Here is an 11,749-nt window from a genome sequence, read left to right on the forward strand (position 1 = left end):
CTGATATCAGGAAAACCTTTATGTATATTACTTGCTTTACCCTGATAATCTTAGCCACCCATTTCAATCATCAACTGAAGAGTTGACTGATATCTGTCTATAACTATGTTTTATCTATAACAACTCATTTGTCTCACTTTTAGTTTATGATCAAAGCAGATTAAATTGTTTGGCTAAAGTTATAGTTTATATGTAGGTGTCTCCCCAAAGCCTCATGTGCTCATAGGCAGGGTTTCTGAAAGGTAACAGAATTTGGGGGATATAGTTAAATATGATGTTAGGAGGGAGAGCCTGATGTGAAGAGGTGGGGGATGTGATCTGGCAGGGCATATCTCCCCTTCTTGACACCGTCCCTCTCCCTCCACTTTCTAAAGACCATAATGTGAATAGCTTTTCCTCTACTATGTCTTTCCACTATACCTCCATGCTTTTGAGCCAGCCAATAATGAACTATAAAAGTGAGCCATTAAATTATGGGAGTTGGATATTTGTCCCCAGAACTAGAAAGTGACTAAGAAAACAAATAGTAAAGGGTTGTCAATACAAAATGTAAAATTAATGTAAATATATAAAGAGAGGTATAAATGACTACATTATCACAGAATCCAAGAAGTAATAGGTATATATGATCATCTGAAGAAAGAAGCCATGAAATTATAGGTATAAAAATGATCACATTGTGACAGAATCAAGGAAAGATTTTAATAATTGAAACATAATTATCGATTAACAAGAATAAGTATGTGGACTAATTGAAAATATATAAAGTTAAAATAAACTTAAGATGAAAAAATGAAAAAATATTCAAAATAATAATTTTTGACTCACATAATTTATTCAAAGATTTAAAAAACTATTGTCAAATACAATGGAACTGATTGTGTTACCACAGCATATATTCTGCATAATAGACCACATTATGTTACATAGTTACTTGATTTTAAAGAAACATAAAAGTTGTAGAAAACAAAGTTTATTGGGCCAAAACATCTTTGCAACATGAAGAACCATATATAAATTATGGAGCCTAGTGAATGAGGGACTTAAGTATTAAGATATGAGAAAGTGAAATCAGTTGCTACCTAATTACTAAAGTGGTTTTAAAGCTACTACTAAATCTAGCTAAATTTTTTTTACCATGGAATCAACTTGGAAAATGATACTTTTGTTTTTCCTTCAAAACTAATTGTAAAATTGTACTCAAAAACATGAAAATTCAACAAAGTAAAACACAGAAAATATTCCTTATAGGAAATAGCTGAGATCAGAGACATAAGGCACAATTTCATAGCTAAATCTCAAAGCAATGTACTTCCTTCTCTATCTCTTGGCTAGCACTTAAATATCAAACTCTAAAGAGGCCTAATAGCACAATGTTAAGGTTTAAATCTAAATATTCCTCAAAATTCTCATGTGCTCAGAGGTGAGGCTCTTAGAAGGTGACTCTATTGTAGAGATGCAAAGCTTATCAGAAGGTTAATCCATTTTAAGTTCCTAGTTAAACTGTGCTGTTAGGAGGCAGGGTCAGTTTGAAGGAGGTGGGTCACTGGGAGTGTGACTAGGAAAAGAGTATTCTTGTCCCTGGTCTCTTTCTTTTTGTCTCTTGCTCCTCTCTGCTTCCACAATGGCATGGGCTGAGCAGTTTTACTCCATCAGGCCCCTCTGCCATGCAGTTTTCTGCCTTAGTGCCAGCTAATTATAGATTGAAACATCTGAAACAATAAGCCAAAGTAAAAGTCTCCTCCTTTAAGTGGCAGACGTCTGGGATTTTGTTTCAATGACAGCAAAACTTCCTAATACACACAGGTTCCTAACGTTTAGTAGGTTTGGAGAGAAAAAAAAAATAGATTTCATGGATATTTCTCTTTACCTTATTGTCATTTTCAGGCTATCCTTAAGAACCTATAGAATATAAGAAAACAATACTTCCACACTGAAAAACCTGTGCTATATTCTTTAAATACAATGTGAAGTGCAAAAAAATTTTTTTGGATTAAGGAATGCAAAATTTTCTTCTAGGAGAACATAGCGAATAGATAACAGCAGCTACGGAGGCTCCCTGAGATACCCAGCTTAAAATCCAGGAATGGTGCGGGGTGAGGAGTCCTAAGCAAGGGGAGATATACCCTGCTGAACCAGGAAAGAACTAAGCTGAGAGAAACCAACTGGAAATGCAATCCTGGTGCTGTAACTGGAACAGATAAAATCTCAGCAGAAGCTGGAACCCGCACGGCAATTTGAATTTCCTACCGCCGCTGCTGCGTCTGAATCAACACAGCAGGGACAGAGAGGCAAAATCTCTGAGAGTGGGAATCGGCGAACAGAGTTGAGAGTGGAACTGGCGGGGAGCCCTGCATCAACCTGTGATGAGTGAGAGGAACGGGGACCCTTCTATAATCTAGGAGGCTCTAACAGAGGACATTCTGGGACGGGGCAGACTAGCCAGAACAGGACACTGCAGTGACTTTAGTCATATATTCCCCTCTCAAGCAGGATTGGTAGGGAGCCCTGACCTGGGTGACACCATGGACTTAGACCCTGTAGGCTAGCCCAAACCAGGTCCCAGCGCCTGGTGGTGTACCCTAGCAGTGAAGCCTTCAGTAGGTTGACTGACCTGGAGGGGCAGGCCCAGCAGAGGCTGCCCAGATCTGTGTCTCCCTAGTACAATGCAGTGGGCGGGAACACCTAGCCAGCAGATTCAAGCAAACTGTAACCGATGAAGAAAGAAACTGGGCCCCCTATATATGCTTATATGGAAGGAACAAAAAGTATGGGAAGAAGGAGCAACAAAAAAGGGTCCTTGGCTCCCAATCCTGAGAAGACTGATCCAGGAAAGGTAAATGCAAAGGAGAATGAGGACAGAAACATGCAATATCAGACACAGCACCAATAGACATAAAGTCTCATAGACGAGTTCAAAAGCGAAGTATTTAATGACCTAAAGCAAGATATAAGTAGAATAGTTAGAGAAATGCTAAGCACCACCCAAGAAAAAACAGATGGTGGAATGGAAGAACAGAAAAAAAGGGGAGAATTGTTCAATAGAGAAAACATAGAATACGTGAAACAGGTTCAAAGAGATTACCAGGAAACTAAAAGCTCTATTGAAAGCTGGCATAACAGCTTGAAAGAAACCAAGGATAGATTATCTGAACTGAAGGACAGATTTGTAATGTGGGAGCATGAAATGAAAAACTTCTTAAAAATAACAAGGAAACAAACAGGAATAATACAAAGGCTAGAAGATTAAAGGATCTATAACTTAAGAATTAAAAACATAAAGGAAGAAGTAGGGACATAAAAAAATGAACTACAAAGGCTATTCACAGAAATAATCCAGGAGAATTTCCCTGATTTAAGAAAAGGTAAAGATACTTAGATGTATAAGGCATACAGGACCCCAGCCACCTACAACCCAAACAGAAATATACCCAGGCATATAATAATCAAAATTCCAGAAATCCAATTAAAGAACAGAATATTAAAAGCTGTCAGAGACAAGAAACAGATCACTTACAACGGAACACCCATCAGAATTACAGCAGACTTCTCAGCACAAAACATCAAATCACAAAGAGCATGGGAGGAAATAATTCAAGCTTTGAAAGATAATAACCTCCAGCCAAGATTGATATATTCTGCACAACTGTCCCCAGAAATTGATGGAAAAACAAGGTGCTTCCAGGATAAAGAGGAATTGGGGAATTTGCAGCCACCAATTCAACTCTACAGAGAACACTGCTGGACATTCTTAAAAAAAGAAAAATACCAAGATTCCAGAAACAGTGGAAGAGAGGCTACAATGAATGGAGCAGAAATCAAAATGAAGAAGACAAACTGACAACTAATGACAGAAAAAGAGCTCAATAGAAATGAGGCAGAGAAGGTTGGATGGTAGGAACAGCTATTTTGGAGAAAACAAGACATCATAATAGCTATTGCTGATTTAATATTATCTTGTTTTGAAGTCCCATCAAGCTTTTGTCCTTCTGTCTCCATCAATCTTAACATGTTGCATCTTATTGGATTTTACTATATGTGATAATATAAACAAAAACTTTTATAGGCAAGGAGATTATACACAAACCATTTTTCATTTTCTGTTAGTTGGTTCTAAATACCCTGTAATACTGTCATTCTCTTGAATGGTTTTACATTGTCTTGATATGTTTGATGCTACAGTATACGAAGTTATACTCAAAGATTTCAAGGAAAGAGACACTATGGTAACTACTTTTATGCCGGGATATCTGGTAGTGAAACACTCTTTTGCTTAAATGTTTGTTTTGACCTGTGCTGTTTTGCTGTTATGTCCTCTTTTATCTCAATCTCCTTTTTTTATTATTTACTTTTTATTTTTATCTTTTTAATTTAAGGGAAAAATAAAAAAATAGCAGGATATATCATAGTAAACCACTTTGATTTCCTATTAACTTGATTTGAAACCCTATATTGCTCTCACCATCTTGTTTTGACTGATTTCCCTCTGTTCTGTTTTGCTTGATACTACCAAGTTCGAGAATATACACAACAACTGTGAAGACAATAAGATTCATTATGACGCCCATTATGGTTTGATTATTATCTTCTTTTGAAGTCCTGTAATGTCTCTAATGTTTTGGTTTTATTGGTTTTGTTCTTTACTGTTTTGTTCAATTTTATTATAACTGATGATATAGGCAATTCTTTTTAAGATAGCAAGAGGCATTATGGTAACCATTGTTGAACACCTTGTTTTTTGTTTTTACAGTATGTATTATGTCCATCCTTTTGATTTGACTGACTCTGTTTTGTTGTCATATTTGGTTTTATTCTCTTCAAAAAAAGTAATAAGAACTGTGGGAGTAATAAAACCCAAAATGTGTAATTGTCATTATACAAAAGAGAGGAAAAGAAAGTGCTCTAAAGGATATAAATACATGCATATTTCAGTGTATAAGATAGATAACCATAGTACTGAGTTTTGTTGGATCATTGAACAGAACTCTTTGCAGTCTCACTGTTTCAATGTCCACTTTATATGCTTTAATTTTGTAACTTGAACAACTATTTCTAAGATGAAAATATGTAATCTATTAACTAGTGATTTCCTGTTTATTTTTTCTGAAATTCTGTATAACTTGTACCTCTTTTCTGTTTTCTTTTTCTCCTTAAATAAAATTTTTTAAAAAAGAAACGCAAAATTTTATGGCAGATACAACATAGTGTTAAAACCATCCAAAATGACTTTTTTCTCCACAACTCTCCTACCCTCCTGAATAGCAGAAATTAGGCTAGATTCAAACTACTGTGAGTAATGGCTCAGTTCTGACATCTACTTTAGCAGATTATACCAGCTGCAAATTAACTGACAAAGTAATCAACTAAACCCAATTCAAATTTTCTAAAAATTTAACATAAGCTACAGCATTCCAAATAGCCATTTTCAGAAAAAAAATAATAAACTCTAAATCCACAATGACTATCAGCTGCCTATACTCCACATTACATAGGCTTGGAACTGCAGGGTTCAGGATCATCACCATATGGATGAATACCAAGCACAGATTCAATCTTGTCTGCAGACCCACTTTTACTCCCTTTTTTTTTTTTTTTGGTTTTAACATAAATCTTAGTGTGCACACTAACAAACATACTTTCTCTATTCCTTTGAGAAGGTTTTCTATAAATATGGTATTTAATACTGAATACTAAATATATGTTTTTTGTTTTGGAGAAAGTCATTCAGTAAAATTCCAGTATTATAGAACTTTGAAAGTCTGGTTCGAACATGGAATACTTTAAAAAATACTCCCAAACGCAGCAGTTAACCCTGCCACATCTACTGTTTCTCCACCCATATAATTATTTGCCCAATCGTAATAATCATTCACAAAAATAAATGCAAAAAGCTCAACACAAGAGTAGCTGCTTATGTGTAAGTGTCCATCTTACCAATTACAAAGTCAAGACATGCCCTATTTTTCCATACAAGAAATACAGATGGATTTCTTAAAAATTTAGGTCAAATCACTTATTACCACAGACAGATGAAACAATCAGTAGCAACCATTCTAGAGGGCCACTTGGGACTGTGTATCAAAAGCCTGAAAAATGTCTATGCTTTGCTCTGTGTAGCCCTGTATAAGAATTTAGTGTGACATAATAATTGTGTTATATAAAGAATCATAAAAATAATCATAACAGTGCAATTAGTAATAAATACTTTATTAAAATGTCTAAATGTTCAGCAGTATAAGATTAAAAGGCTACCATATATGACCTATCTATATGATATGGTTATCAAAAACCATGATTTAGAAGATACTTTGTGATGCAGGCAGATTATTATGTGTTGTCCAGCAGATAAGGGAAAGAGGCTATAAAACACTAAGGGTAGTATCGTCTCATTTTTGAAAAGCTAAATATAAATTCAGCCATTCAAAATACTGAAAGAATATATCCCCAAAATATAACTGCAATCCTTAATGTGCTGAGATTATATATTTTTTATTTTAGCCTACATTTGCTGAATTTTTAAAATGATAAATATATATATATTAAGTCTACTTAAAACAGGCAGGGTAGCTGCAAGACTACCATATAAAATGTGTAGAATTTCAATGAGAATTACACATTATTTTTAGAAAATAATTGGGGAAAGTTCTTCCTCTAGTACATAATACAAAAGAAATCTTTGCTGTTATAATGTTACTTTCAGATGCATGACCAGTTTATAACTCCCAATCCCTGCCTGTTCTTGAAATAGACATTATTATCACCACTATATTTTCTTCTATATCATCTGTAGTGGATTGGTAACTGGTGGTCAACTTAAACACCAGCTGAACTGAGTCAGTGTGGTGCTGAGTGTGGATGGCCCACCTGAGGATTGGTGCCAGCATACAAAGGAGACCTAGAGAAAAAAAAAGTAGCAAGTGGATTCTCCTAAGTATTGTTTGGAGCTGTTGGTTCTCCTGGAGGGTTTGTCATGCTGGCCTCTCTGATATGAACTTGGCTGTTATCATAAGAGGAGCTCAGAACCTTGTTTTTGAGAGTGGCTGTGGTTCACTTTGGGGGAGCTCCAGCCCTTACTTTGAGCATCACTTCCTTGCTTTGGAGAAGGAGATGTATGCTGTTCAAACTCCAGAAGCTTGTCACTCTGGCTTCCTGATACGATCTCAGCTGTTACCGTTAGAGGAACTCAGGACCTCACTGTCACTGAGGATGGCTATACGGTATTTTGGGGGGAGCCTGGTCCTTATTTTGAGCTTAGGTTCTTGACTCCAGTGCAGAACCCTCAACCTACCGCACAGATTTTCTAGCTTCCATCTCTGACCTTTGGGCTTTCTGAGTACAGATCCGTGAAACAGACTTGCATGAATCATTGCTGAGGGCTCTAGGCTTTTAGCTGAATTCATGCAGGTTATTACCATAGGATCCAGGCCCATGAGCTGGATTTTCTAGGACTCTAGTGTTGTAGACAAATTTCCTGAACTTTCTTTGTATTTGACTTCTTGGGTGGCCATTATAAATAATACTATAAATTATGTGTACTGCATGTAATTGTTCTTCTTGCAACCCCTAACTACAACATCATCTTTACTTCTTCTTGCTAAATTCATACTTGAGTGGTTTCTTCATTATTTTTCTTAGCTTTCCATCGCTCTTATTACTAAAAGAAATCTGACCAATTAAAAATAACCTTTAAAAAGCCTTATATGAGTTGATTCCAGCTAAGAAGTTTTCTCTTTAATAAGAAAGCACATAAAAATTCTTCTGACTCTATGTATTGTCTCTTCATTCTGTTGGTGATTTCTTTTGCTATGCAGAAGCTTTTTAGTAAGATGACAGCCAAGTTGTTGATTCTTTATAATATTTCCCATGCAATCAGAGTTTTGTTCATAAAAATTTTGCCTACGTCTATGTCTTCAAGAGTTCTACCTATTCTCTCTTCCAGTAGATTTAATATTTATGTTTTATATTTAGAACTTTGATCCATTTTGATTTTACTTTCATGCAAAGTCAGAAAACTAAAAAAAAATTTCATATCCTCAAATTTTAAAACCCAGTTCAAAAATTGGTATCTGAAGTGAATATACACTTCTCAGATGAAGAAGTACATACAGCAAATAAATACATGAAAAAAATGTTTAATATGACTGGTCATTCAAGAGATGCAAGTTAAAACAACACTGAGATTCCATCTCACTCCAGAAAGAATGCCTATCATCAAGAAATCAACCAATAACAAATTCTGTAGGGGCTGTGAGGAGAAAAAAAGAACCCTTCTCCATTGTTAGTTGAAGTATAGACTGGTGCCACTACTACAGAAATCAGTATGGAGATCTCTCAAAAAATCAAACCTAGAGGTTTCATTCTAGCCAGCTATTCCCCTTCTTGGTATCTTCCCAAAAGAATTAAAAACATTATATCACAGTGATATATACATGTTCATGTTTATAGCAGCACAGTTTGTAATTCCTAAATCTTGGAAATAGCATAAATGCCCATCAACTGATAAACAGATAAAGTTGTTTTTTTATACAATGGATGGAGTACTCCTCAGCCATAAAGATAAACCTAAAACATTTCTAGGTAAGAAATTTAACTTAGACTCAGCAGGGAGCCAGGATCCTTACTTGGTAAATATCCTCATCCTGTGCAAGAAGAGGGCACAGAGGTTGTGCGAGTGCTATACTCACTCTGGATGAAGGGTAGCCTGCTTACAATATAAGGGAAGAGAAGAGGCTTACTCTCCCCTCTTTTGCTTTGGCTGCTTTTGCTGGCTGCTACCTTCAAGTGTTGCCTATGTGCCATGCCACCCTGCCTTGGAATTAGCTAATTATGGACTGAAACCTCCACAAACGTGAGCTAAATAAACCTTTTCTTCCTTCACTTTTAGTGTTGGGTATTTTGTCCCAGCAATAAGAGAAAAGTAACCAAGACAGGACTATAATTCTAAGACTATACTCTTACGTGAAATAAATCAGACAAATGTGTAAATATCATATTGTTTGTCTTGTGAGAAAATGAAAGGGTAAATAAAGACCAAGATATGTAATAGATGTTGAGAAATGGGAAGAAAATGTTCAAATAGGAAGGTAGGGAGAAAGAGAAAGAAAGGAAGAGAAAAGAAAAAATGAGAAAAAAACAGGGCAACAAAGATTTGTAAATAAGGAAGGGAAGACAGGTTGAAGGGAGGGGAGAGGAATGGAAAAAGAGAAGCAAGAGAAGCAAGATATATCACATACAGGTACAAAACCCCTATGATGAGTGTTTTCATTATGTATATTTACTATGTACCAATAAACTTAATTCACATTTTTTAAAAAAGAAAGCATAACATAGACAGATACTACAGGGAAGAAATCCAGAAAAATGAAATAACATATTTGTACTGATAAGAATTATAAGAGAAGAAGGAGAAGGAAAAGACTGAGGAGGAGAAGGGAAAGGGGAAGAAAAGAGGGGGAAAAAGGAGTCTTCTAGTTTCCTATCATTTCTCCTTTATTTTAGATATTTATTCATATTTTAGGTTCCTCATACAAGAGAAAATATGCTACATTAAAACCCTCTGACTATGGTTATTTCATATAACATGATAGTTTTATCCACTTTTCTACAAATAACATTTCATTCTTCTGTATAACTGAAAAATGTGTAGGTATGCACACGCATGTATATCATATATAAAATGTTATCCATTCATATGTTGATGGATGTCCACTTAGATTTTCACTGCTTAGCTATTGTGAACTGAGCCAGTATAAGCATGCATCACTATAATATGCTGTGTTTGATTTTCCGCTTCCTCCATTTTGCACTTCTTTGAGCAAAGCCGTGGGGTAAACTAGAAAAACATCAGAATAGCCAGTTGAGTGGAAGAGAGAAGAGGCTAAGGCAAAAGCAAGAAAATAAGGGAAAAGTGAAGGGATGGAAGATGAAGGGCTGATTGGGGAAATGTGGGAAGACAGAAATGTTCCTTAGCTATTGAGTGATAAGAGAAATAAATAACTTTATAAATGTAAAATACATGTATGTTCTTAATACAGAGTATATAAAGAGAAAAATCATAGTATTTTATCAAACCTAAAGTTTGGGATTTACACAGAAAAAAATGTCAAGTTTTATTTCCTTGTCTCTTTAATAACAAAAAAAAGAGAAAACACACTGAATCTGAATCAGGAGGAAAACTAGAACTTCAAATTGACATTTTCATTTAAAATTGGTCACTTCAATGAAACAAAAAGAATAACAATCAGCTGCATACTTTCTTCCCTCAGAATCTTTTGTACCTGGAATAAAATAAATAAAAACATGAAATATTTTCAGTGGAATACATAAGAATGTTAAATACCAAAACAAAACAAAAACTCAAATTTTGTGCCTAACAAAATATTTGATATCTTATTCATAAATTATTCCTGAATATCTTCAAATACATTTCAAGTGTTAGGAGATGTGATTCTGCTTGTTACAACCACTAAGTTTTCTGTTTACATAAAAACTCTTTACATCAAAAATGACTCTTTTGACAAAAACAAAACTTTGAAGAATGTCATCCAAATATTAATCCTGGAGAAAATGTAACAATGCAGCATCTTGGACTACATAGAAATTGTCATATGACAGAGAAAGAGAAATCTGAACGTGCAACAAGAAAACCAAAATAATAAAACTTTTCTTCATGCAGTGACACTCAAAAGACCTAATGAGATGAATTCTTGTAAAATAATTAGATTATGTAGACATAGTTTCAGATCTTCTGAAGTATTTTTCTTTTCAACATAGTATATCACAAAAATCTCGATCTGCTAATTTACCAGTATTTCCTACCTAACTATTCTCATTCCTATCTACATCCCAAACATCTTAGTGCTGATACCTAGGGGCCATTGGTATAAGCAAGTAGATTATCAGTAATTATTCAAACATCAGTAGAAAATTTTGAAGGGTTAAAAACATCTAAAATCTCAATTTAATGAAAAAGTCCTCTTATCTAAATTCCAGTATTCAACAGCAGTAAAACTAATTTCAAATTCAGTTTTTCTTGCATTCTAGTGAATCTGTTTTGAGTCATAAAAATCAAGCCATTAACCAAAGAGTCTCAAAAGCTCTATTCTCTCCACTACCTTGAAAGGTAAATTATATAAGATAAATCAGTTTCCTTTGTTTTTTAATCATTGTGCTTATGTATATATTTCCATTAGAAAACGTCAGCCTGAGAGTTTTAAAAATAGGTATGATAGAAAGAACCACTGCAAACCATCAGTGTTCAAAGATTCTTTCTTTGAGTGATCTGAAGATCTATATGCTCTTATCACTAATGTTCCTGAAGCACAGTTTTAAATTTGTACTCAAAGAAAGGCTGATGTATGGGAAATCTTTCAATTGACCTGGACCTTGGCCTACATAAGATTCACACCCACCATGTTTTACTACCTGTCTCTATTTATGTATTTTATAATGGATGCCCAGGAGAAATGGCATGTTGTTTTGAACTGTGTAATCTTCCCACTGTTCTTAAAATTATTTGAGGTTAAGTACTGCAATGTGTCCCTACTGTCTAATACAAGAACTGTTACATAGCCACAACAACAGTAATGATTATCTGAGGAAGAGGAGCAGGAGGAAGAGACTGAGGGGAGAGGAGGAGGAAGATATTAACACTGTGCTTACATCAGAATTTTTTAGTACTTTCTTTAAGTGTTTTGCATATATCCTTTCATTTTCATAGCTCAATAAGTTACTGTTATCAACCTCATGA

General features: G+C 34.9%; 1 protein-coding gene across 7 annotated transcripts in view; it reads right to left on the reverse strand.

Moving 5' to 3' along the window:
• Positions 1-11,749, reverse strand: part of Macrod2 (mono-ADP ribosylhydrolase 2) — a 1,970,011-nt gene that overhangs the window by 1,829,227 nt on the left and 129,035 nt on the right. Inside the window, exon 4 of one of the 7 annotated variants that reach the window (XM_023560149.2) lies at positions 1-10,277. This exon is cut by the window's left edge and continues 27,638 nt beyond it. The exons of 5 other annotated variants lie outside the window; for them this stretch is intronic. In XM_023560149.2, the coding sequence (XP_023415917.1) occupies positions 10,198-10,277 (80 nt within the window). In that variant the 3' untranslated portion in view covers positions 1-10,197. The remainder of the gene's footprint in view (positions 10,278-11,749) is intronic. One more of the 7 variants, XR_010047485.1, reaches the window with a different exon arrangement.

This window comes from Cavia porcellus, unplaced genomic scaffold, assembly GCF_034190915.1.
Source record: "Cavia porcellus strain 051 isolate PalLab524CR breed Dunkin Hartley unplaced genomic scaffold, mCavPor4.1 scaffold_5, whole genome shotgun sequence".
Lineage (NCBI taxonomy): Eukaryota > Metazoa > Chordata > Mammalia > Rodentia > Caviidae > Cavia > Cavia porcellus.